This window comes from Motacilla alba, chromosome 14, assembly GCF_015832195.1.
Source record: "Motacilla alba alba isolate MOTALB_02 chromosome 14, Motacilla_alba_V1.0_pri, whole genome shotgun sequence".
Lineage (NCBI taxonomy): Eukaryota > Metazoa > Chordata > Aves > Passeriformes > Motacillidae > Motacilla > Motacilla alba.
The window spans coordinates 1,058,379-1,085,479 of NC_052029.1; the positions used below are offsets into that span (position 1 = coordinate 1,058,379).

General features: G+C 51.9%; 1 protein-coding gene across 1 annotated transcript; it reads left to right on the top strand.

Annotated features, from left to right (window-relative positions):
- The first annotated feature begins 373 nt into the window (after nt 1–373).
- Nucleotides 374–12,438, top strand: TEDC2 (tubulin epsilon and delta complex 2). Its single transcript, XM_038151622.1, has 10 exons — nt 374–379; nt 1,998–2,527; nt 2,709–2,764; nt 3,222–3,897; nt 5,302–5,355; nt 8,574–8,658; nt 8,963–9,077; nt 9,291–9,392; nt 9,781–9,992; nt 12,223–12,438. The coding sequence occupies exons 1-10, from the start codon at nt 374–376 to the stop codon at nt 12,364–12,366; spliced, it is 1,980 nt and encodes a 659-aa protein (XP_038007550.1). The 3' UTR covers nt 12,367–12,438.
- The last annotated feature ends 14,663 nt before the right edge of the window (nt 12,439–27,101 follow it).

Consider the following 27,101-nt stretch of genomic DNA (forward strand, 5'->3'; position numbering starts at 1 on the left):
GATGGCAGCAGCCCTTGCTTTACCTAAAATGTTACTCTAAGCCAACATGCAGATATTCGTCTGTCCTTCTTCCCAGCAAGGTGCAGCTTAACAGCAAAGTGCCTGCATTAAAGCTTTCCTGTCTGTTGCGGGGAATTCTACTGCCTGCACAAAGCCAGAGGCTCACGAGGGGCACACACTTGATTCATCTCCTGTACAAAGGTATCCTTTGGGTTTTGGGGATCATTTTTAGCACAAACTATAGAGACTTGATGCGAAAGGTAGCCGTTGTCAGTAGTGCTGCTCCAGCAGGCTTCATGCCTCAGGTGACTTTCCCAGATTACAGCAGCCTGATCCCTTTTTTGGTTATTTTTAATACTTAAATGCCGACAGCATGCAGGTGCCTGAGGAGAGGTGTCACTCTCATGGCCCAGGCTGTGCTCCCCCTGGGACAGCAGGTGATGCTGGAGGCTCCAGGAGACCAGGGCTTCATCTCCTGGCCAGTCCCAGCCTGCAGGAATCCACCTACCCTGGACACAGCTTTGGGCACCACAGTATCAGGAGGATCTAAAGTTACTGGAGAGCAAAACAGAGCCTCGAGGATGGTGAAGGGTCTCGAGGGAACTAGAGCTGTGTGAGGAGCGGCTGAGGGCACTCGGTTTGTTCAGCCTGAAGGAGACTGAGGGCAGAGCTCACCAGGTGCAGCTTCATCCTGAGGGCCAGCTCTGATCTCTGCTCTGTGACCAGGGACAGGACCTGAGGGAACAGCTGGAGCTGTGCCAGGGGAGGTTTAGGTTAGATTTCAGGAAAAGCTCCTTCCTCTCAAGGGTGCTGGGCACTGCCCAGGCTCCCCAGGGAATGGGCACGGCCCCGAGGCTGCCAAAGCTCCAGGAGTGCTTGGACAGTGACCTCAGGGATGCCCAGGGTGGGATTGGTGTCCTGGGCAGGAACAGGAGCTGGATCCATGATCCTTGTGTCCCTTCTGATTCAGGATATTTAATGATTATAGAGAAGCAGCTGTCTGAAAATGAGCTCTTCTTGATCTGCTGCTGTGCTTCCCAGGGTCTCACAGCATTGGACCTGGTGACTTTGTTGATTAAACTATTTTCTGAGTGTCTGATATCCCTGTCAGCACTACTGAGCCCAGGGACATCTAGCTGGGCTCTACCTTGGCTCATGCCTGTTCACAGCATAACTGTCACAGAGTTCTGACAGTGAACTCACACTTCTCTACAAGATTCAGGGCAGGAAGGGGCCAGCCTGTTTGCCAAATTTGGTTGCAAAGTCGACAGAGAGAGAAATCATTCTTTGTCTGTGCCAAAAGTGCAAATTACAATTGGAAAAATGTTGAGTTCGTGAATGTGGAAACTCACGATGTGTGATGATTTTTCTGATATTTTGTAACATTTTATAAGGGGTTTTAAAGTCCTGTCTCGACGAATCACCTGGAATTCTCAATTTCTCTTTTAAAAATTCTGTGGTCACGTCGCCGCAGGGAATCACGAACATCTCAACCTCAAGATTCAGCCATTGAAGGCAAAGAACCTCTTCTTTCCTCCTTTCCAACTTCTTCCTAACTTTCATTCTGCTGTGCAAAGGGGAGGACTGGATTCCTGCTCCTCAGCTGCCTGAACAGACAGTGCCAGCTACGGGCTCTTCTGGAGAACTGCACTGCTCCGCAGCAGAGCTGATCCTGACAGGATCCAGCAGCACTCGGAGCCCGCGGTACCAACCCGGCTGCTTCCACAGCCTCAGAGCAAGGCAGATTCCCCTCTCCATCAAACCCCCCCACAAATTCTCTTTGATGCTGACGCAAAGCACGGGCGGCAAGAGTTTGCCGTGCGCGGGGCCGAAGGTGGTTCTGCCACGCTCCCGGGGTAGCGGCGGACACCCGGCACCGCGCCGGGCCCGCTTCCACCCGCAGCTGCGGGGCCTGTGCGGAGCCGGGGCTCTGTGCCCCCGGGGCGCTCCACTGCCAGCGCTGAGGGGAACAAATCCCGATTGGCTCCTGACCCCAGGAGAGGTCAAATACCTCGGGCTGTGGAACAGGCCCGCGGCGTCCGAGCCCCCTTAGCGGGGGTAGGGAAGAGAGGGAAGCGCCGAAGGCAGCGGAGGGAAGAGCAGCTTCCCCGGGCCCAGCGGGGCATCCCCGGCACAGCGACCACAGAGACGCCTCTGCCCGACGCCCTCGGCGCCGCGGCGCAGCGGGCCCCCGGGGCCGCCCGGAACGCCGCAGGCCCGGGGCCGCTCCCGCCTCCGCCGCGCGGGCCACGCCCCGGCCGCGGGTCCTGGCAGGGCCGCGGGGAGCGCGGGGCCGGCGGGAGGAGCGGCGGGGCCGTGGCCGGGCTGATGCTGCCTGCGGGCCGCGGCCGAAGGTGAGGGGCAGGGGCCAGGGCCCCGCCGGACCGCGCCGGGTCCCGCGGGGCGCTGACCGCGCTGGGCCTTGCAGGGCGGCGGCGGCGCTGAGGGCGGCGCTGGGCGAGGGCGCGGAGCGGCGGCGGGAGCTGGAGCGGCGGGCGGCGCGGAGCCGGGCGCTCCTGCGGCGCTGGTGAGTGCGGCACCCGCGCGTGTGGCGCCCCCGTCCCGGGCCCCTCCGTCCCCGGGCGGCCCGCAGCGAGGAGGGAGGCCCGGGCGCGGTCCCGCAGCCGTGTCCAAGGCCCCGCGGGCCGGGGGTGCTGGTCCCGTGCCGGTGCAGCCATGCCGGCTCCGTCGCTGTTTGTTCCCCCCAGGGATGATGAGGAAGAGGAGCGGCCACAGCCACAGTCAGGCTCCAGCACTGAGCATGGTGAGCGCTTCCCCCGGGCCGGTGCCCCCTCATATCACACCGGCCCCGGGCCAGTTGGGGTGTTAGGAGTTATCCCAATGCTCTGCATCCACTTAAATACCCCCTCTGCCTTATTCCTCCCTCTCTCCTCCTTGGGGTTAGCTTGGAGTCGTGTCTCGTTAGCCAAGGCCGGCAATAAAGTGACTGCGGGTCTGACCCAAGTGCGGGAATGTCACTTGTTGAGGTTGGCTGGGGAGATGCGTCCTCCTGTGGATCACATCCATCCTGGGTCTTCAAAGCTTCTGGCAATCTTACCTGCATCCTCTGTGCAGTGGCTGTTCCCACCACTAAAAAAATACCCCCTGCACCAGTCATTAAGTTTCGTTTCCTTCTGTGCCACCTGGAAGAGCAAGTTAGTGAAGAGTCAAATATGGAACATCCATGTTTGAGCCTTCTGACATGTTTTCTCTTCTTGCAGAAGACAGGCCTTCACCCAAGGAGCTAGAGGAGCTGGAACTGCTGAACAGGGCCTTAGAGAAGGCACTGAAAGTCAGGGAAAGCATCTTGAAAACTTCATTAGAGGCTCAGAGAGCTAGAGGACAGAAATGGGCAGGTGAGGCACATGCTCCCAAGAAAGCTGAAGAGCAGCAGGTACCTGTACCTGTTGAGGATGTTCCTGAGTACAGGAAAGTGAGAACTGGAAGCAAAAAGCCTTTGTTGTTGAAGAAGCCCTCTCCATACCAGTTAAGAGCCCCTTACAGGACTGACCCAGATGTGAAGAAACTGCAAAGGAAAGTTCCAGCCAGATGTGTTTCTCAAGGCCCCAGGACAGCTGGGAAGATTTTCTCAAAAGCAGTGACTTCCAAACAAGGAAGGAGTCACAGGACAGCAACAGGTGCCACTGCCAGAGAAGTCTGTGCTGCAGCTGAACCCCAGGAGACACCTGGCTTGTCTGAATCTGCCCCAAATGAGCAGCAAAGCTTTTATGGAGGGGATTCAGCTGCAGGAAAGAATTCCACAGTTGCTGGCAAGCAGTTACTTGATGCAGGGAAGAAAAGTTGTGGTTTCCTGGGAGAGTCCAGCAAAAAGGAGGACACTGCAGGTGCACGGGGAAGGAGCGCCTCACCAGGGACAGGCACCCTGCAGGAAAAGGGGTAAGTGTGGGAGGTGGGCACCTCTCCTGTTCTGCTCCATACTCACAGGCACATGTACCAATCCTGCTGGCTGTAGCTGCTCTGGGGGTCCCAGCCTGGCTTCATCTTCCTCACATCCCTCTCAAGAGGAAGGATCCTATACAGTTTAAAAGCCTTTATTGTGGTTGAGTAAGTGTTTTCATTTTATGGTCTTGTTGTTGGATGGCTGGGACTTCGAAAGCCTTTCAATTAAGACTTTTGATGTTTCATAGTCCCCTGTGAGTGTTTTGGAAAGCTGTCTCTGTAGAGCTTTCTTGAGCCTTAGCTTTCCTCTGAGTGTACTCCCTATTACAGCATATTGATTTTTTTATTTATTCTGTTTTTTACACAGTGACAATACATAATGCATGATTTCTCTCTCTCTCTCTAAAGCATGTGCCCAGTGCTGTTTGGAGTGATGGCATCTGGGTTTGATGCCGTCCCTGTTAACCTGTAACATACTGCCCACGTAACTACACAAATCAGGACTGACCAAAGTGCAGTTGTTTCGAGGGTTTGGTGCAGGAAGGATTATGAAGGGAATGTTACTGAGATTCTCTGTGGAAAAGTGGCAAAATAATACTTGGAAGATTGGCTTTGCCTTCGTGCCAGTCTGTCTTGTTTAAGTAATTTCTTTCCTCTTTTGCTTTAACAACATTGAAGCTCAATCTGCATCTGGAAAGTTTTGAGGAGTATTTCTCTCAGCCACCACAACCTAACTCCTGTGTTTGTGCAGGGAGGAAATGATCCCTTTTCACTGGCATTGGAAGGGCCCCCGGACAGTGACAGTTGCTGTAGGAACAAGGATCTGGATTCAAACATTTACTTAAATCCCCAGCTGTGGCCTTGCTACATTCCTAGTCTGCATGTGACTAACAACTGCCAACCCTCCTGTTTTTGTAGTAACAATTTAGGGATTATTCTGCTTCAGGGTTAAGAATCATATTCCCAGTGGAAGCTGGAATGTCCCTTTCCTATTTCTTTGAGTGTGATACGGTGCTAAGCAAAGCTGCCTCGTCCAGCTAAGGTAGGGCAAGAGGGTATGGCAGACCAGTTTCCCTGAAGGTGTTGTTTCCATGTCTGTACTCCGCCGTGCCGTGGCTTTGCTCCCAGCTGCCCACCCTGGATGAACCTCTGATTGGTCCAGGATGCAGGAGCTCTCCCAGCTCAGCTCCATGATGCCTGTGGAGTCGAATGAGCAACCTAATCTTCCTTTCTTGAGGACAGTCTGAAGACAGTGGTGGATCCAATCTCCAGAGTTGCTGACATCTCCCATTGCAGCTGAATTAATTTCAGATTTTGACAAAACACATTTTCCCTGTTGGAAGACAAGGCTCAGTTAATTGCTTTCCAGCTGCCAGCATTGATCCTTCTCCTGTTTCACAGATGCCAGATGAAGCTCCCTGTTCCCTACAGGAAAGCCTATTCCAGGAACTCCAGGTAAGACCAGTCTGACCAGTTCAGTCCAGAACTACTGTCATGGTTTGACCCTGGCCCAATGCCAGTGCCCCCATGAAAACCCATCTTCCCTGGTGTCTGCTGTGAGATGTGATCAGAGACAGAGCAAAGCAGGCCTCCACTTGCAAACAAAAGGAAAAAAACTTTATTACCACACAATTATAAAATTAACACACAGAGCAGAATGGAAAAACCTGTCAAACATTCCTCCTCCCCCCACTCAATTCTCACAGAATGACACAAAACCTCAGTTCTTTATCCAGTCCATCACACTCTTCAAATAATCAACACAGTCCATCTCCACCCTTCCGACTATCACCTCTCATTTCATTGAGGAGAGAAGAGCCCCCCCCCTTGTGCCACAGGCCAATCCCCCGTCACTCAGCACCTGCACGTCGTGACTTCTTCCTTCCATGTTCAGTGCTCTCACCACTGCACATGGACCAGAGCTGCTTTTAGGGTTTCCCTTTCAAGGATGCCCAGTTCCAGAAGAGAACGACAGTCTCACCGTTTCGGGACACCAGTCCCCCCCAATATTTCACCCCCTGGGGCCGAGGGGTCTCACCATCACTTCTTTGGCACCGCCTCCTCCTGTTCGGGACACCAGTCCCCCCCAATATTTCACCCCCTGGGGCCGAGGGGTCTCACCATCACTCCTTGGCGCCGCCTCCCCCTAAAATGCAGTCTCTGTATTACAGGAAAAATTCTGCTTATGGCTATACAAGAAAAAGTCCAGCCAAAAGCCACTCTGTCATCTCCTCCACCTAGGATTTCCTCAGCTTCTCTCCGTCGTTCTTCACTTGCACCGCTCTCTCACCTTTTATATTTCCTCTCATCCGTCTCTCTCCTCCTTCGACTCCCGGAGGATCAGCATTTGCCAGGTTTCCACCTTCCGCAGAAGGGTTAAAATCACAGTCTCTGCTCATTACGAACTCCCACACCAGTTCTGCACTCTTCACTGGGCACGCTTCCCATTGCCTCGGCCCGGCCGGTGCTATCAAGTTCAAGATAGCACTGGCACCTCTCTCTCACTCTCTCTCTCTCCCGAGGAGGGGGGGCTGCCCACTGCTTCTCTGAGTTCCTCCACCCCTCCGTCTCTGTGGGGAACTCACTCTTATCCAAGCCATCGCCTCCCGTCTCTGCCCAAGGCTCCGGCCTACCTCCCTCGGCCGCGTGGCTTTCCCCTCCCCCACCCAGCCCGAAGCTGGGCAGGGGAGGTCTGAACTCTTCATCCACCGGAACCAAGAGGGCAATCCCCTGGGAGCTTCTCGCTTTTAACTCCTGTGTTCTCAGAGGCGGATCCATATGCTCAATGGTCAAACCAGGTGCCAATATCCACATCTGGGCACCTATTGGTTTGACCACTACCACCTCCCAAAAACTCATTTCCTCTCAAACCACGACAACTACCCTCAGCTTCAGGGCTGTGAGGAGGGGTCAGGTGTGGCTCTTCGTGTGCCCTGGGAGGCAGTGGCCCCACAGGGTATGGGGCCTGAACTGGGAGCAGGAAGAGCTCCCATACTGCGAGGCTGCTGCTGAGGATGTGTTGCCCTGCTATTGTAGCCACTAGTGCTACTTTTGCTCTCTGAGTGCTAATTTTTAATCACTGAGTCATTAAGTTCCTGGAATGCTTTCATCGTGGGTTTAAGGGTGCAGCAGAAGTCTCTGCTGGTGCCACACACCTGTTGAAGGCAGGACACCCCATGGGATGGGTGTCTGTATACACTATCCAATGAGAGTTTCCCAGACCATCCCTGCCCTGCCTTTGCAGCCTGGAAGCAGCACACCAGTGTGTGTCTGAGGCTGCTTCTTGCTGCTGAACTCTTACACTAAGCCAGCTACAGTGTTACTGCAGGGATGGTGCAGCAGGTTGGGGCTTGCATGTTCTAATCCATTCTCCAGTCTTCTGGAAGGATTTCTCACATTTCCTCTGATGCTCATTATGTGCTTTGTTCAAATACTAAGCATAAACCCTTTCTTAAATCTAACTATAGCCCGTTGTGCTGCCCTCAAGAATTCCTCCTCCTCTTGGAAACTGTCATTTATCAGACACCAGTTTGTTAGTTGCCCTTCTGCAAGTTGTAAAGACTTTATACCCTTAATTTTCACTTCTAAATTGAGCCTTTTAGCATTCCAATCACTTTGGTGTAATTTTATACTTCTTACTATTGCTTTCAACTCAGTAACAGATTGAGAATAACCTTTGCACTAAAGATCCATCGTAGAGGGTTTGCATCTTGCCTGGGAACTTCTATTCTTTCCTGTTCCATTAACCTTGTCACTTCTTTGCATAACATATTTCTGAAATCTGCAGATTCTAACATGATTTAAAAGACCCATTAGGCTAGAGAGAAGACACATGCACACTCGAGTTAGTCAGGCACTGCAGAACTATTTTAAGCTTCCTCCTAATGGCTCCCACTTACTGTGGCAGGTTTTGGGAGACAGTCCTTAAGGAAAGGATATCATGGGGACTGTGCTTCCATGAGGATGCTGAACTCTGTGAGAGAAATGCATCTCTCCAATAGTGCTGTTATTTGTGCAGTGCTTTATCTGAAAAACTGGTGGACTCTGATGTGAAGTCCTGGCCAGCTTCTTCATGATACTGTCCTTAAACCTCTGTCTTGCATCCCTGACATGCTGCTGTCAATCTGCTTGCCATACATACCACTTTGTCCCCCCAAAAAAATTATTGAAGAAGAATCTTGAGGAAGTTTGGAATATGAAGTAGTTGGGTGAGAGTTTATCCTGTCTGCTCTTTTATTTTGTACACCTATACTAACAGAACCAATGTACAGAAATGCAAATGACTTTCTGCCAAGAAAGGAAGGGAATATTTGTTGTTTCCTATGGGGTATAAACACAGGCAGGACAATACAACAGAATGAGGGATGTGCTGCGACTTCACATTCTGCTTATGGAAATGTGCTGTCTGTCTTCTGATCCCTCCCCTCAAAACAAGAGGAGAGAGTAACCGGTGCTTTGCAGTGTCTGATGCTTTCTGCAGGGTGTCCTTATTGATCTGAGAGCGGCCGTGGGAATGATTGGGAATGGCTGGTAAATAACCCGTGAGAGAGAAGGGCAGGGAGACACTTGTAATTAAAGCACTGCTGTGCCACGCTGGTGTGTCACAGCTCAAAGTGAGCACTGTCTGGTACAAAGGAGCATAACTTCCACCTCCTGCCCCTTTGGAATTTCAGGGCATGGGAGAGATGTCGCCTGTGCCGAACAAGTGCAGATGCAGCAGCTGCAAGGACCCGTTTTATGGAGAGAATCCAGACAACCGTATCCTTTCCTAGCAGGCACAGGGTGCAATTGCTCTGCAGTCAGCTCCAAGCTGGAGAGAGTTATACCTCCAATAACAGCAGTTCCAGTTGGGTCTCTAGGCAGTGGGTTTTCTCACAGTACAGCTGTTGAGCACTTGCAAAACTTCTGATCCAGCCAAACGTGGCCACAAGGCAGGCATGCCCTACACAGCTGTGCTTGCTGTCCTCACCTTCCCCTTTCAGTGCCACTTCCCTCTGCCCTGATTCCAGCTGGCCTGGCCTGGGGCTCAGGATTCTGTGGAACCTTCCTTAAGCTGCTGCTGTTTGAGTTTTGCTCCCCGAAGCTGACCCCCAGTCCTGCAGAGATAGAGGAGGAATTAAGGGGCCTCCAGGATGTCCCCTCCCGTCTGAGGCAGTATGTGGAATCTGAGCCTGCAGGTAAGGAGGGAAAAAGGGCAGTGGGAGTGCAGAAGGTAGAATAAGGATGATTTGGGCTCAGTTCCATGTGTTTTGTGTTCTTGGCATCTGCTGGACACAAGGGACAGGAACATTCTCTGCCTGAAATGAAGGCTGGTGAACCCGAGGCCATTCTGGAAGCTCTTTGGGGAGGAAAGTTCCAATGTTCCCACCTTTTCTCTGCTTCTCTTGTAGACCCTTCCACTCTGCAAGAAGAGTATGAAAGCCTTCTGACCTTGGAGGGTTTGCGAACCACAGTGTCCCAGTGCCTGCAGAAGCTGCAGCTGCTACGAGAAGGTGAGACAGTCCCTGTGTTTGTGGTCAAGTGTGAACATGGCCCTTTGCTATCTCTGTGCAGGACACTGGACCAAGGTCATTTTGCTTCTGGTTATCTTTATGGTATTGGAGCACTTAATTCTCTGGTGGCAAACAAATCTGTGGTACCTGTGTGTCCCCCCCCATGTTCAGGAGAGACTTGGAGCTTTGCAGTTCAAGCGGGCTGGGGAGGGGACAATGCAGGCCACAGCTTAGTGTGCCCTGATTGTGCCATGTGTGAGGAGCTTACCCTGATTAATACAGTGTCTTTAGTCATCAGTTTCTGGGAACAGTAAGTAGATCATAAAGTCTGCAAGTACAGATTTAACTTGTATGTTTTTGTCTCCTGCCCTTTCTTGTACCCTGGCAGCTCTGGAGTCCCAGCTGAGGCTGTGCCCAGACTGCACTGGGGATGTGGGGAGCTGCTCTCCAGCCTGTGTCCCTGCCAGGGGACAGACATGTGACAGTGCAGACATGCTGGCTGTGCCTCTCCTCTGTTACTCCAGTCTCCAGGAGCTGAGGGACCTGTTTGCCTTGAAGCTGCAAGTGTCAATGCTGCACCAAGAGATTGCCTTACAAAAGGTGAGTCTGGAGAAGTATCAGTGCTCCCAGAACAGGGAAGGAAAAGGACAATTGTGGGGCAGCAGCTGTTGTACAAGGTGTTGATGGGCAGCAGCAGCATGGCAAGTTCCTCCAGTGATGTTTCTGTGTTTATGCCTTGTTCTCTTTGTTGGTGAATGGGACTTTTTGTTGTTGTTGTTAGGGCCAGAGCAGAGGCTCTTATATGCCTGACCCTCTCCTGATAAGATTTCATTTATGTATTCTGAAAGAATTTGGCAGTGGAGGATGTTGGTAATACCCCTTTTGTCAGGCCTTTACAGCATTATTAGGGCACCCACTCCCTCATTCCTTCCTGTGTGACTTCCAGCTGGTGAACTCCTCTGTTCTCTGTTGCTTTTCTTTTAAACCTCAAACCACTGTGCTGCTAATCTTGCTTTTACCATTCTGAGACTGTAAGAACAGGGTAGGAGGTGTCAGCTTCTTCAGCAGCCTGAGCAGAGAGTTTGCCACACAGGGATTACTTGTTCTTCTCAGCCAGCAGCAAAGGGCAGAGAAGATCCGTGAAATCAAATCTCCTTTGACCTATTCTTTGCCAATGACTTGAGTGATAGAGGCTCTGGAAAAGTCATTTTTTTTGTTAGCCAGAGAGGCATTATTAATAACTGTCTGCATCCCTGTGGCTGAAGACAGATTGCTACCTGATTTCAAATGGGATTTCAGCATTATAATCCTGAATTATGGATTATGAAGGGTTTGGGGTTTTTTTGTCTGCCCAAAACAAAGTGGTGACCAAAGCCTGATTCCTGCTGCTCTGTTGGTTGACTCAGTTTCTTCTGCACATGCACCCAAATAGATGCTTTGTGCCATGTGAGCCCTGAGGGTCTGAAGCAGCCCTGTGCAGAGTGTGCAGGATAAGTGAAATTCTTGGGACAGATGAAGTAAGTGGGCTTGGAACAAGATAAATACCCCAGAAAAGGATGTGCCTGTTTCTGAGCCAAACCTGTCCACTGCCTTTCCATGGAAGAATGCCAAGTATCATAGAAATTCCTGGTAGCTCTTAGCCTGTCTTTGATGGTGAAGATCTTTCCTTCTTAGGTGTCAGGAGCAGAGCAGGTGGAGGGAAGCGGAGCAGTGCAGCACTCCTTCATGTGCCAGCTTTCCCCTTAGGTAGCTTTCATGTCTGTAGGAAGAGACTTCCCAGAGATGAGCAGCTGTGTCCAGCTCCCCATCCCTGCACAGAGACTTGTGTAGAACAGGAGAGAGAACCCCCTGCAGATATCCTGTACTCTATTCTGTTTGGGTCTTCCTCTGTATCCACCAGGCAACAATCATGGAATCACAGAATAACTTTGAGTTGGAAGAGACCCAACTCCTCACCCTGCATAGACAGCCCAAGAATCCCACCCTCTGCCTGAGAGCGTTGTCCAAACACTCCTGGAGCTCTGGCAGCCTTTAGGGAGGTGGCTGACACATGCAGTTGTCCTCTCTCCTGGGCAGGCAGTGTGCAGCAGGGTAGGTGGGTTTTGGTGTGCAGGCTGCTCAGACTTCATAACCTCATGCCAGATGAAAAAGGAAAAAAATAAAAATCCCAGGCAAAATGTCTATCTGAGCATTAACTCAAGAGTGGGGCACCAAAACCCAGCTTTTGTCAGTGATTGAAGTGACCTGTGCTTGAGTTGTCAGTGAGTCCTAATCCCAGAGCTGATACTGATGCTCCCCTGGGTTGTTTGACAGCATGGGCTGAGATCCCAACATAGGCTTAACAGAGAAGCAGGCAGGCAGGGAATGCTGGACAGCCTGAGCAGTCCTGTAGCCTGTTTGGGCTGGAGTTGGCCACTCGCATCTCTGGCATAACTGGAAGGTGATGGGAACAGTCCTGAGCGAGGGGTTGAACTTTACCCTTGGGTGAGTGAGCACTTCACTGTGTGGCTGCAGAGCTCCTGAACCAACACCAGCTGCAGTTTCTTTCAGGATGCTGATCTCATCCCAGTGCTGAGCCTTCCCTGCAGCAGGGCAGCAGCACTGCCACTTGACTCTGCTCTGGAAATGCTGGGTGGCTGCCGACGCAGCTTATGAGCAGAAAATGAACCACTCTGCCTTTATTAAATATGACAAAAGAAAGTATCCATCAATCAATTAGCCTGTTATTAGTCATACTGTTCTGATTAGATTTCACTTGTAATGCAGCCACTACAGGGAGTACTGGAGTGCTGCTGGCTCTGGTGACAGTGTCTCCTTTGCTTCTGCCCAGGTGATGATGGCAGAGCTGCTGCCTGTCCTGGAGCCCAGGCCATTGCTGGAGGGCTCTGCAGGGCTGTTCCGGGCCATCCACAGCCAGCTCTGTGAGGGGGGCCGGCGCTTCCCTGTGCTGGTGAGAGACGAGCTGCTGGACTGAGCTGGGGAGCCTCCTGCTGGTCCTGCACAGAGCCAAAGACAGCTCCAAGCAATAAATCTTTCTATGAACTTCTTTACTCTGCCTGTTTATTCAGCTAAATTCCAGAGGTTTGTTTTTGTTATGGCCTTTATTTATTTTGTTTTATTTTAACTTCCTTTTTGTATCAGGAGGACTGGAGCCCCTCTGCTCTGGAGCCAGGCTGGCAGAGCTGGGGGTGCTCACCTGGAGAAGAGAAGGCTCCAGAAAGACCTCAGAGCCCCTTGCAGGGCCTAAAGGGGCTCCAGGAGAGCTGCAGAGGGACTGGAGACAAGGGATGGAGGGACAGAACTCAGGGAATGGCTTCCCACTGCCAGAGGATAAGGATGGATGGGATGTTGGGAAGGAATTGTTCCCTGGGAGGGTGGGGAGGCCCTGGCATGGGCTGCCCCTGGATCCCTGGAAGTCCAACCAAGGATGGGTTGGACAGGGCTTGGAGCACCCTGGGCTAGTGGAAGGTGTCCCTGCCCATGGCAGGGGGTGGAATGAGGTGAGTTTTAAGGTCCCTTCCAATCCAAATCAGTCTGTGTTTCTGTTGTATTATGTCACCTTCCTTACCTGTTAATTGAGGTTTTGTGAAGCCCCTTCAGGGCTTCAGCGACTCTGGATTTGGCTTTTCTTCCAAAGCTGTCTCTACCAAGCTCAGGACACCAGGCTCCTGGATGCAGACAGTGCAGCAGGGAACAAAACGTGTTTATACTGATCAGCCGTAGGACCATGGGTCACGCCCTTCCAGCATCCAGAAATCCCGAGAAGCCAAGCTGATACGGCGTCCCTCACCTCAACACCAAGCTGCTGGCCTGGGACTGTGCTCACAACACCAAGCTGCTGGCCTGGGACTGTGCTCACAACACCAAGCTGCTGGCCTGGGACTGTGCTCACAACACCAAGCTGCTGGCCTGGGACTGTGCTCACAACACCAAGCTGCTGGCCTGGGACTGTGCTCACAACACCAAGCTGCTGGCCTGGGACAGTGTTCGCAGCTGGCACAGAGGGATCGTGCAGCACTGAGCGACCGACGGGCTTTAGTGCCGCAAGGGAGCGAGCGGGGCTTGCGCTGCCGTCTGGCTGTGCCCGGCAGGTGGCGGGCGGGTCCCGCGGTCCCTGCCGGAGCCGGAGGCACCCCGGGAATGTCCAGCCCGGCCCTAGAAAACGCAGGGCCTGCAGCACCTCCCACCTTGTCATCGCAGAAAAAGGCCAGCTGCCATTTCTCCTTCGTGCTGGGCTTTTGCATGTAATCCCCAAATTCCCTGGTCTTTCAGTGACAGGTAAAGCTTTGGAGTGAAGTGGAAAAACTCTGCTTGTGAGTACTTAAAATTCCATTCAGGAAGTGCACCACTGCCTAGTGCTAAAAATCATTCATATGATAGGTGAAAATCAGCATCTCTGACTTTCCCTTTGTATTTTTGTCATAGAACCTCAGAATGGGTTGGGTTGGGTTGGAAGGGGCCTCATCCCACCCCCTGCCATGGGTGGGACACCTTCCACGGGACCAGGTTGCTCCAAGTCTCGTCCAACCTGGCCTTGGACACTCCAAGGGAGCAGACACTGCCTCCTAAAATAGTGAGGTCATACACATGAACATGTCCGTGTTTGAATGGGAAAGCTGACATTTGATATTGTTAATTAGGGTGCTGTTATGGATAACTTGCATCTGCAAGCACTGCATGAGTCATGGAGCATCTGCTGCTCAGCACAGAGCAGGCCAGTGTAAATTGGCAGCAACTTCAGCAGCACAGCAAGGACTGCAGAGGTGGGAAAGGGCTGGGAAAAGGAGACAGCCCACAAGAGAGGGTTCACAGGGGTTGTTGCAAATTCAGAAGGCAAGCTGACCCTGTAGGAGTTGTGCAGAAGGGGTGCACAATGTCAGGTAGCTGGGTCGTTCTCTGCCTCTGTGTGCAGTGAGATTTTGTTTCTCTTCCTACATCACATTTTAAAATTTCGGAAATGTGTAAGACTGCAAATAATTTGAATGACTCACTCTTTCAAACCAGTCTTGTGCTGTAGCAGAGATAGATTCAATAGCAGTTGAACTCAGGGGCTGAGGGCTTTGTTATAGAATGTGCCATTGTTATTGGAAGAAAGTACATCCAGCTGAGATGAGGAAACAAAGACATAAGGTAATGTTTGATGCCAGGGGATAGAATTACAGAAACACAGGAAATGAGCAGTATTTTTTGAAAGTGATAGATGATCCTAGTGTTGTGTAGACATGAGCTGAGAAAGCATAGTGAGGACCAGGGAGAATTAGCAGCTCTTATTCCTTCTTTGTCCCTTGCAGTAGCATTTACAAAGGTTTTGGGTTTTCCCTTCTTGAAGGATAGGATCCTGAGGAGGAGGCAAGTATTTCTTTCCAGATTCTGTGACTTTAAGTATTTCCAACTGCTACAGTTTTTCCTTTTCCCTGTCTCTCTTCTCTCCTTCCCCTCTATAACTTCTCCACAGACAGTGCTTGTTTTGCAAATGTGTTTGGCCAGGAGGATAGCAGCAGTGCTGCTGTTAGTGCACACTGCAAACAGCAGAACCTCTTGGAGGGCTTCACATGCACCAGTTGTCTTTGGTTTGCATTAGAGAATAATAGGATCACAGACTGATTTGGCTTGGAAGGTATCTTAAAAATAATTTAGTTTCACCCCTGCCATGGGCAGGGACACCTCCCACTATCCCAGGGTGCTCCAAACCCCATCCAGCCTGACCTTGGACACTTCCAGGGGTCCAGGGGCAGCCCCAACCTCAGCTGTGCTTAGTTCTGAAGCTCTTTTGAGCCCTCCAAGGGGTTTATCCTGTATGTGTTACCAGATCTGCCACCTAGTGCTGCTGAAGCCCCTCCTTGGGAGGGGCCACATGGAGAGACTGAACAGTGGGGCTTCAGGGGTGCTCCCTGTGAAACCAGAAATAACTGGAGTCTTGGTAAGAGAGATGACACCAGCAGTGGTGTGGAGGAATGTCCTGCCTCTTCCAGTCCTTCTGAGGGGTCTGGCAGCATGTGAGTGGTGACAGAGCATGCCAGGCTGTGCCCTGCTGCTGTGACTGTCCTTGGCACACTCCCACCCCTGGGAAAAGAGCAGGAGGAGCTCCCTGGGCCAGGAGCGCACGTTAGGGTTTGGAGAGGCAAACCCTGATGAGCTGTGTGAGGCATAAGGGAATTTCATCAAAGAGCAGTTTAAGAGGTAAATGTTGAAGTGGGAGGAAAACTGCCAGCCCCCTCTGAAGATGACAAATTTGCTGTTGATGTTCTTCTCTAAATGAGCTTTCTGTGAGCTCCAGAGAGCAGGTTACTTGATTAAAACTGTGTGTGAGTCAAACCTGAAGCATTAACAGCTGACTCAGCAAGTTGTTGTGCCAGTCTAGAGTTCTAGAAAGAGCACTGGTGCTGCAAAATGCTGAGACAGAGCTCTTGGATTTTAGGGGAGCTACTGGGGGGAACTATATGTCCACACACATTTTTTAGTTTTTATATTCTTTTATGCAAATCAATCTCTCCCTGAGTTACAGAATTCAGTATGAGCTTGTGTTTTCCAGCTGAAGTTTTGCTGAGATATTTTGTCTGCTTCTGCTAAAGCTGAAGGGGGTGGTTTTGGGTTCCACAAGCATGCAGAGCACACTGAGGATAATGGATGTGGGAGCTGCAGGATGCAGAGAGCTCCTCCAGACTGTCCCAGGGTGTCTAATTATCAGTACACTGTAAGCAGTGAGTGGGAAATGCTTTAATAGCCTTATGAGTGCCAGGGGAAAGAGCCAACAGGGATTTTTTGTGGGCAGGCAGCCAGTTCATGGCTGTGCATTTCCAGTCCTGAGTCCTGTCACCATTGTGGAGTCACTAAGAGGCTGCAGCAGATGATGGATCTGACACCAGGGCTTGTCACTTGTTATCTGTAAAACAGAGATTGATGTGATTTCACTTGCTCATGAGCTTGCTTTTGTATGTCTGTGGTCTCTGCAGCAAGGCCTCTTGTTCTGGTGGACTGTGGTTGATTTTTATAAGCATGTACACTGGAACTGGTGCAGATGACATCTGGTTTCACTGGCAGCTTCCTAGTCCTGCTTCACATACATTAATAACAACCTCACAAAAGAAAACCCCTAACCATTGCTCAGTCTGACGTGACAACAATTCATTAAATAGGTATTAAAAGTTCCTACCATTCACCACGCAGATTGAGTACTATTTTTGTAACCACCACCCAGAAGAAAAGATCTATCATCTTGGCTTTAATTTGTGGAGAAAGAAGGGGTTTAGCATTTTAATTTAAAAAATTCTATGGCTGGTTAATTAATCTCAGCTCAGTTAGACAGAAGAGGGCAGGAAGCAGCGTGCCCCATGTGCCAGGGAACAAAGAGCTGGGAATGGGAGGGGGAAAAATTAAAAGGGAATTTTGAACTGTAATTCCACAAGGAGAAAGTTTACAGTAATGTGTTATTTAGGCACACAAATAAAGATGTTTGACTTATTTTTAGTCAGAAAAAGAAAGATAACCAGTGGATCAGGAGTTTGGATAAGAAAAAGTAACTAGAAGCAAGATGTGAGTCAGTGGAGGAGCCTGCCCTTGGAAAAAAGCTTGTCTGGAGTCTTCCCCCCCAGTTTCTAGGAGCACAAGCTCCCAGATGTGCTCATGCTGCTGTTAGGTTTGTCCTCAGCCCTTACATGTTGTAGAGGGAAACAATTCATTTGTCTCACATGAGGTCCAGCTTAAAAGAAAGACTCAAGAGAGGCCTAAGGTGCATGGGCAGCTCAGCAGGACTGCAGTGGGGGCTCCTTCCCTGTAAAGCATTGGGTTGTACCTTTCCTTTCACTGCAGCTCTGTAGCACTCAGCATCTTTCCCCTCTCTCAAAAGCAGTGTGCCACAGCTGTTGGTTCAGCTGGCACAGCCTTGGAGCTTTGCAATTTGCAAGTGTGTTCTCTGGGCATCTCCCCCTTGGGGTTTTGTTCTCCTGCTTCAGGCTCTGAAGCTCAGAACACAGAGCAGTTTCCTCTGGAGGTGAAGTCTCTTAGAGGACATGTTAGCAGTAGATCTTGCTTTTGGAATTGTTGAGCAGCTGAGTGCTGTCATGCCAGGTGAGGGCATCTGCAGCTCTCACTGCCTCCAAGGTGGGAGTTTTGGGTACCAACCAGGCATAGGAAAACAAAGGAGAGAACACAGGAATCAGGGAATCATTTAGGTTGAAAAGATCTTTAAGATCTTCAAGTCCAAATGTTCCCCAATGCCAAGACCACCACTAAACGATGTCTACACATCTTTTAAATCCCTCCAGGGATAGTGACTCAACAGTAACAACCACAACAACAACAACCAAAAACAAAACAAAAAATAAAACCCACAAAAACAAAGCCCCACCTTTAAACACTTACTGAAACCATAAGTGGTGCTTTAATTATAATATTGTGCTGACTGCGTAATGGGATAGAATTCAAATAGTTGGATACTGGATGCAGGGATGAATCAGACAGCATTTTTTGTATTTAAGCAAGTTTGGGCAAATAAATTTAAACATAACTACATGTTTCTGGGACCATTCCAGGATCACTTTTACGGTCATTAGGAAATTCAGTGTGTTTGCCAATATCTTTTCAACTATTTTCAGTCTTAACTACCTGGTATTGTCTCAGTTTTAAATGGTGTTTGTTGTGTTGGGCTGTTCTGGAGTCTTCTTGAGGGTGACAGAGCTCTCAGCAGAGCTCCTGCTGTCCTTGCAAGAGCAAACTCACCAGATTTAAAGGAGCTGTTTGACTGAACAAAGCATTAGTGATTTGAATCTTGTGTGATTCCATCTCCCTTCCTCCAACTGGTGGGAGCACCACGCTATCCATTCGTAGGGAGGAGCTGAGGGTCTTGCTTATGACAATGCAAACAGCATTATTTGGGCTTTGGGCTTTTAATTAGGTTGGGTTTTATTTGTTTTTTGCGTTTTTTGTTTTTTTTTTTTCTTTTTAAGAGGTAATTACAGTAAAATAGCTTATTTACATGTATTAGGTGGATTTCTTATCTGTGAGCCTTAAAACCAGTGTGCCTGGTGTGTGAGTCACTCAGCTCCACTGATGCCTGCCCAGCTCCCTGGGCAGCAGTGGGAGTACCCACAGCTCCTTCTCCAAGGGCTGAAGAGGACACCAGCAAAGCTGCTGGGGACCTCTTCTCCCAGTTTGCAGCTTTTCCTGTCTCAGGATCCCAGCAGGTTCCCAGCACTGTGTGCTGAGTGCCTGCTGTGGCCTGAGCTGAAGGTGGGAAGGTCTGTGTGAGCTCAGCTCTAGTGCTGGGAAGGAGCATGGCTGTGGCTGGCCGTGATGTAATAATCCTTTTCCATCTGCTGCCATCCATCTTGGAATCCACAGGAAAGCATCCTTCTTGTGAGACACGTGAATGCCTCATTTCATGCCCCCTCTCTGGTTTGGAAGTTCCTTTGGAATGCTGCGGCTGGCGCTGGCCTTCTCCCCCTGCCGATGGCCCAGAGGGGCTCCCCACGTAGTGTAAGAGCCACGGGCCCAAAATAGCTCAGAGATGTCACCCAGCAACTTGTCACTGTTGCCAAAGTCTTTGTTGGAGTGGATCAAGGTGACACTTGGCTGCTATTTTCAGCCCCACACTTCCTGATGGCTGTTGGTGCTTTATTCCCCTGCTTTGATTATTTATTTATTTCCCTTTTGCTGAATCATAGACCTGGAAAATACTTCTTAGGTCACTGAGGATCCAAGAATGTGCCTCCTGATTTATTTTGCTGCCTGTTTTCCAGCTTTACTTGGCACGAGGCAGCTTAAAATGGACTATGAGATGCCACCTGTGCTTCTTTAATGACGCTTTCCTGCTGCGTGAGTTTCTTCCCTGCTCTTTATCTTAAAATTAATGGAGCTGCTCAAAGTTTAACACTGGGTTTGCCAGGGGTTTTTTCACAGTCAGCTGTGGTTGTTGGTGCCATATTCACCTGCTCTCATTTCTCTGCAGCTCTTCATTGCAGTCAAAGTTTATTTATGGTGGGGGACAGTTGTGCAATAAATTGTTATTCAGTATTTCCTACCCCAGTCTTAGTCTATCATGGGGCTCTTGCATGAACTGTACCAGATTTTCATCATGAAACGTGCTCAGGCACTGGCACAGGCTGTCCAGGGCAGTGGTGGAGTCACCATCCCCAGAGGGTTTTAATGAGTGTGTGAATGTGGCACCTGGGGACATGGTTTAGCGGTGACCACAGTGGTGCTGGGTTAGTGGTTGGAACTGGTGGTCTTCCAACCTTCACAATTCCATGATTCTGTATTAGCCAAATAAAGGCAGAATTATTAATTTCCTCACCGAGCCAAAGGAAAAAGCCTTTGTCAGGATTTCTAAGTTATTACAAACTGGTGGGGTTCGTTGCTTTTTTACAGTTCCTCTGCGCAATAAGCCAATGCTCGTGGTCTGTTGGCATTTAATTTTTAACCAAGTGAGGGTCATTTGTTGAGAGCACAGTGTGAGAAGGCTTCAGGGCTGCCAGTTTCTGGATTTCTACAACCTAGGTCCCAGTTTTGAGCTGTGTGTCCCAAAATTGAGCAGTGAGGTGGGCACCAGTGAGTATTACTTCTTTGACTCATGCAGGGACATATGTGAACTGTGTAACAGTGATTATCTTCAATTATATTTGCCCACAGAGGTTCCTGCCAGATATGTAGTTTTCTGTTCTTGTTTCCAGCCCCATTACCTTCTAGCTCTGGACAAAATAAGGCATAACTCCTTCATATACAAAACTCCTCTATGCAGTGGTTTAGCTCCAGGAGGGAGTGTGTTCACCCTGAGCACAGCAGGACCTGGAGCTGTAAGCAGAGCAAGTGGCACCACGAGGGTGTCTGTGCATCCTGGCCCTGCCTTCTTTGCTGCAGCACTTCCACATGGTCTCAGCATTATTCTGGCTTGAGAAGGTGGTGTCACTCACATAATCATGGACCATGGGACTCCTTCCTCCTGTCACAGCACTGGGGAGTGCTAGGGGATGTGCTCCTGCACCTTGCTTCTTCTGGGATCCCCTAGTGGTGCTCAGCATCATATTTGATTCTGGGCTTCCTTACTTCAAACCTGGAGAAATTGAACTGTTTTAGAGGGATCCCGGCTTCCTCATCCTTCCTTTCCTAACCTCATTCCCTTCTAGGAGTCTGGGTTTCTTGCTCAACCACCACCATTCTGTCACCCACCCAAAACATTCACCTTGTCTGCTCTTTCCTGTTTCCCCTCAACACGAATTTCCCAGGTGTTTCCTTCCCTCCTGCAGCTCTTTGCCAGGCTTTGGAGCCTCTCCCCCAGCCAAGGGCACCAAGCCAGGCTCTGGGCAGGATTCTGACTGCAGGGAGAGCTCCTGTGCCCCATCTGTCACCCCTAGGGTCCCTGGGGGTGTCTGTGTGTGGAGAGAGTGTCATCCCTCTCTGCTCCTGCAAAGTGACTCATCCAGTCCCAGCTGCACTTTCATCTCCTGTGGGAAGAGGGAGGAGGATTCACAAGTCTCTATTTCTGCTGTGAAAATTACACCCTTAGGTTGGTTACAGAAGGAGTGTGGAGGGAAGGAGTGGAGCGCCCAGGCAGAGGAGCCTGTCAGCCCCACCAGGGGTGGAAGATTCAGTGCCCTGAAATATGGACTCACACCATGCAGCCCATTGCACATTTGTGAGTTTATAGAAAACAACCACGAGATCAGAGAAAGTTGCCTGAATTTGGCCTCTGAATGAAGAAGGAAAAATTCATCCAGCTGCCTTCCACACATGAGTGTGAGAAATTTCCTGGTGGTGACCCTGCCCCAGCCCGAGCCCTGTGCAGGGTTGTCCTGGTCCTGCTTTTTCTTTCCAACCAGGAGCAAAGCCAGCATGGCTCCGTGACATGCACTGGGCTCTCTGCAAATGATTTCTTTTAAAGCATCTGTGAAATTGTAGAGATCCTTGGTTGGAAACTGCTGCCTCTGCTGCTTCGGAACACTCTCAGGTGATCTGTGTCTGGGTGGCAGGAGGAGCAGTTTGGTACGTGCACATCTCCTGCAGATGGGTGTGCACCTGTGCTTCACCCCTGTGCAACTTCAAGCAGTGGCAGGTGTGAGGGTTGGTCCCAGGAGACAGAGGGCTGCTACAGCAGGGTCACATCAGTACTGCTGAGTCAAATACTCAAAGCCTTCATGCATCAGAACTGAGACATGAAAATGGGTGTTTTCTAACCAGCTAGGACTTGTTTTTCTCACCCATTGCTTTTTCAAGGCCAGTCACCGCTCTTCAGCACCACTTAAAAACAGGTACAGCTGTCAATCCTTGAATGCTGCCAGGTTTTGATGGAAGCCAACAGTCCTTTTCAATCCTCTGAGTGCAGGCTGGAGGTGTGGGGATGCTGCAGGGGGTACGACCAGCATGGGGGGCTGGAGCTCTGTTTAGGGGTGGCACCATATCACCAGTTTCCTGAGAAGAAATTTGGGAAGTGGCGCATTGCCACTTGGAGTACTTTGGATATACTCCAAATTGCTGCGAGCATTTTCTTCCAAAATGCTCCAAATTTTTGGAGTATTTTCTTCCAGACCCCACTATCAGCAGCAGCTGAATTATTTTAGCTGATATTTTCTTCAAGGGTTCAGCTCGGGGTAAATTTAAACCTGAATATTTTCAAGTTCAACAAAGCTTCACAAAGCTGAAACTGGAGCTTGTGCTGGGCGGTATCAGCCTTCTGCCCTTGCTCAAAGGGCATTGACTCATGGAGTTCTGCTGCTCTTCCTCCCCTCTAATGAGCAATCAGGAGAGTAAATAACAAAACTCGGTTTGCAGAGCACCGTGTGCTGCATGTCTGCCTTAGCTGGACTTGTTTTCCCACTGCTATCTCTGTGCAGAGCCAGAGCCCTGGGCCCAGGTCTCTGGTGTCTGCAGCTGCCTGCCTCTGGGCATACCATGGGAATTTTGGGGATTCAGCTGATACCTGATCAACTTCCACTTTTGTTATTTCCAAATGTTACTGGAGAAACTGGGAGCAAGAAGAAATGCCAGGAGTGTTGCAGACCCAGCCCCTCCGTTTTGGTGCTCACAGGCTGCACACAGTTTTCCAGGCCAAACCTGAAGAGGGGCAAAGTCTGATCCAAACCAGCTTTATTCTTTCCCAGAATGGCATGACTTCCCTGAGGAGGCCGTAGGCAAGAGCAGCGCCCATAAAAAAAGGGAGGAAAATACATCCCCTTTGCAGACTAATGTCCGACCCTCCCCTTTCCTGAGCCAGTCCCATCAGCTCTTCTGATTCTCCATCTCAGCTTCCACAGAGCGTCCCTCTCGCTGCCCAGCTCTGCTGCTCCTGCAGTGTGGATTTTTCTTCCTTGTTTTTGGCTTCCTCTCAGTTGATGCAGATACACAGCTGGGCCTCATCAGCTCAGGGGAAGCTCTGACCTGGGAGGTTTGCTGCAATAGCTCATTCCTTTCCTCTCTCCTTCAGGAAAACCAATTAAAAGATAAAACAGTGCAGGAGAAGCCAGAGATGGGAACTGTTTGTGCCCTCTCCAGTCTTGGTGCCTCTCTGATCCACTCATGGTAAAGGTGGCACAAAAAGCTTTTGCCCTCAAAAAAAAGTCTCTGCTGATGTTCAGAGCTGGGCAGGAGGATTTTGTATTGAACCTTCTCCAGGCTTTTGTGTCTCCCTCCTCCCTGCCCAGGAGCCCTGGGTGGCATCACTGGGCTCTGCCACATTCTGCACTTGTGTGGCTCTGTGCTGGAGCAGTGCTGAGCCAACATCACCTACCTGTGCTCAGCATTGCTGTTTAAAAATGGTTAATCTTGATAGTCAGGGCACTGCAGGGAAAAGAAGCAGTGCCTGGGGGCCCTGGTGGGTACGGTGCCAGCTCCCACATCCCAGCCCAGCCCAGCCCTCCTTCCTGGGAGAGTTTCCTGTGGCTCTGCTGATCCCCTCCTGTTCTCAGCTGCCTTTCAGCATCCTGCCCCCCTGGACCTCACTCTGCTGCTGCCCTGCCTGCTCAGCAATCATCTCAAATCTCAAATCTTCCCCCACCTCAGCTCCAGCCCCTTTCCTTCCAGTTCTCGTGATTGGTCACCCTCTATTCCCCCCAGTGTCACCCGCAGCAGTGTCCCACCAGCACCACGGCTCCACGGGTTCCCAGTGTGGCCACCCAAGGCCCGTGCCAGGGAACAAAGACGAGTGACAAGAGGGTGACACCGGGAGAAAAAAGAACTTGGAGGGAGGTGATGGTGTTGGCATTGCCCACGGAGGAGGCAAAGGGGCTCAGGGGAGCGGCTGGAAGTCCCGTGCCCGTTCCCTTGGGATCTGCCAGCCTGGGGGCACTGGGCAGTCGGGACAGCGTCCCTGCCCCAGCGCTGCCTGGCCAGGGTCCGGGCTGGCGAAAACCGACCCAAGTTGGAAAAACACATGCCAAGAGCTATCCCAGCTGGGCTGCTCCCAGCCCGAAACAGTTAACAGGCGGCGAGGCCGAGCCGGTCCTCCCACCGCCATGAGATCACCGCAGCCAGCGCCAATCCTCGCTGCAATCCTCCTCCAGCCCTCGCTCAGTCTGGCAGCAGAGGAGCCGGGAGCCGGGGCTGCGAGTGAGAGCGGCGGCAGGCAAGATCCCGGCCCGTCTGCACCGTGAGCCGCCGGACAAAGTGACCATGTAGGATCGGGAACCTTCCCTCCATCGCCGGCACAGCGACTCTCGTCCGTCCCAGACGCGCCTTGTGCTGCTCCTTCCTGGGTTTTCTTGCCAACATGATGGGCTGCAAGTCCAACTCGCTCACTTGCCTGCAGGGAGGAAAACCAGGGCTGCCGCTGGCCACAGCCACTGATTCCACGGCCACGCTCAACAAACTGGCCCTGGCCACGGGCGGGACCGAGAAATCCTGGTACCGCTGCATCTTCCCCTTCGGCATCGTCTCCGTGGTCATCGGCGTCGCAGCGACGTGCATCACCTTCACCATCAATGGCCCCCAAATGGACATCGCTAAGGTGGTCTCGGTGGCCACCTTGATCTTCGGGGTGGGCCTGCTGGTGGCTGCCTATGTGTGCTGGCGGGCCAAGCGGGAGCGGCAGCGCAAGCGGCAGCGCCAGGAGCCCGTCGCCCTGGAGCAGGGAGCCCTATGACCCGGGCTGGGGGCACAGGCTCAGCTCCACCCGGAGCCCCCTGCTCACACAAACCTCCCTCCGCGAGCAGAGGGGTGACAGCACCGGCTTTGTCGCGTCCGAGGAGATCCGGACCCTGCCCGAGGTCAGCTTGCCGTCATTCTCCACGCCGCCCGCGCCAGCGTCCGGCCATCCCCGCTCCCGGCATGGGGTAGGGGCAGTCCAGCCACGCCAGAGGCTCCCTCCTGCCTGCCTGCCTGGGACCAGCATGGAAGGAGCTCGGAGAGTGGCCAAGGAGGCCGGAGAGTGGCCAAGGAGCAAGTCCCCAGACAGGGACCCGCTGCCTGTCCCTGCCGTGCACCGCCGGGGATCCGCAGCGAGCGCAGGGCGCTGCTCTGTGCCGAGGAAACCGAGGCAGCCCGGCAACCCCTGCTGGGTGTTGGAAGAGTCCAGCATCACTTCTGTCCTCTTGCGGTTTTTCCCTGTGGCGAGGACCCGCGTGGCGCAGGACAGAAGGAGTTTAGAAGGAAATTGTGTGCGTGCGGGAGCAGCCGGAGAGCTGCGTGGCAGGATGGGCATGGGGGTGCGGGACATGGGGGTGCGGGACGCAGCAAACAGCGATGCGGGAGCAGGGCCGGCCTGGCAGGGGCGCCCCGGGGACAGCGACGGCGACAAGGGCAGGTCGGGAGCTGAGCCTGCCGGGGTAGCGGATCTTGGTAGCGGGAAAGGGGGAATGGAGGGGCTCAGTCTCGAGCGGGCGGCTGCTCTCAGGGGTTTGCTGTTCGTGGAGAAGGAACTCGGGCTCTTTCCGTGCCCTCGCAGGTGACCCAGCCCGGTGGTGTCACGGGTTCCGTGTGCCTGGGATGCCCAGGGGTGCGGTGCTCGTGCTGTGAGTTCGCAGCGGCATCCCCCGGCTGTGGGAGTCTGACAGCGATGCTGTTGTAGAGAAGGAGCTGGAGATTCATCCAAAAGGAGCAAATACACTTTTAACACTTTTTTTTTTTTTTAAAGAAGTCCATGCTCCCATTCTTTGAATTTAGCTTCGAACTCATTACTCTAGAAAATAAGTGTGAGACCTGGGCACGGGGTTCCTCCGTGGCTGCTCCCGTGCGGGGGCTGCGGCAGAGCCGGGCTGCTGCCCTGCCCCAGCTGGCCCCGCAGCCTCAGGGCCTCCCAAAACCAGCCCCGTTGCTCCTGCACCGTGGCCGTGCCAAGAGAGCAGCCACGCTCCGGCAGCTGGAGCCCTCCATGCCCAGCACAGCCCGTGAGCGGAGCCGAGAGAACGAGCGGAGCGCGCCGGGGCACAGCCGAGCTTGTGCCCGGGCAGCAGAGCGCTCCCGCGCCACAGGCAACCCTCCCTGCCCGCAGCTCTCATCCCGACGGCCTTGGCTTCATAATTATATCGTGTTCCACAGCCCCCGGAGCTGCTGCTTGTCACAGCATGCATGGTCCGAGCCACCACTCAGGAGAGTGGGATACCAGGGTACCAGGGCTTGGAGGCCCAGTCCTACAAACCCAGGCTCAAATACCCACAGAGCTGGGAAGGCTTCGAGACACTTTCAGCCTCAGATCTGATCAAAGCTTTACCTTTTTTTGGGACAATATCCCAGAGCCCCACTCTGTGGATGAGTTTAGCAGACGTTGAGCCCAGGCCGTTCTTCCTAAGCCGGGTCATTGTTTTGAGGTGTTTAAATAGTTTGTGGTTTCAGCCTCCCAGGGTCAGCAAACCAGGGGGTCTTAGTGGTAGGTGTGAAGAATGCTCAGTGATAAGTTCATGTATTGAGGGTTTGAGGTGCCAGCTCAATTTTATTAATTTTTATTTCATTCTCCTTGCTGCAATACTTCAGCAAACACGTTTGTGGCTGCCTGCAAACCCCTCTGCTCTCACCTTGCCCATCACCACCACCAGGACCAGGAGTGCTGCTCCTAATCCTGCCCAGGCTGAGTGCTCAGCCCTTCTTCCCCCATTCTGAAGCAAACCCATCTAAACAGGATGTTGGGATGGTTGTCCAGGTGCACCTGCAAAGCCTTGGAGCCAGCCCAAAATGTCTTGCATCAGGCCCTGTTACATCTCGCTCTTTTTTGATCTTGAAAACCAGTTCTCCAGAGCCAAATCACCTCTCCTGCTCCCAGTGAGCTCCCTCAAGGTGGCTCTCAGCAGGACCTGGAGCAGTGGAGCCCATCCCAGACTCAGCCTGGATGAGCTGGAATGCCAGTCCTGCCCAGGCCAACATTTTGTTTTGTTTCTGTTTGAGGGATTTGAGTTCTGCCAAGAGAGGCACAGCCACAGCCACCCCTCCTGCTGCCTCTGAGGGTTTACTTACATGGACTCCTCTGGCAGTTCCCCCACAGGACTGCACTGGTTGGGAGCAAGTCCTGGGGAATTTCAGCCCCTTAAAGAGCCCTGAATGGGGGTTGTGGCTGCAAGAAGAGATGGCTGGGAAAGGTACACCTAGGTCACAAAGAACTTGGAAGGAAGAAGATGAAAGGAGCCACGTAGTCAGTCTGCACTCATAGAGCACCTGGAGATCCAGAATTTGCCACGAGCGGGAATCAGTGGTTCTGTGTTTGCTGGCAAACACTGCCACCATCACACCTTCCTCCTTCTCAAGTGGCATCTGGTGCCATTGGTGGCATTGCAGATGTGTGGGAGCTGTCTGGCC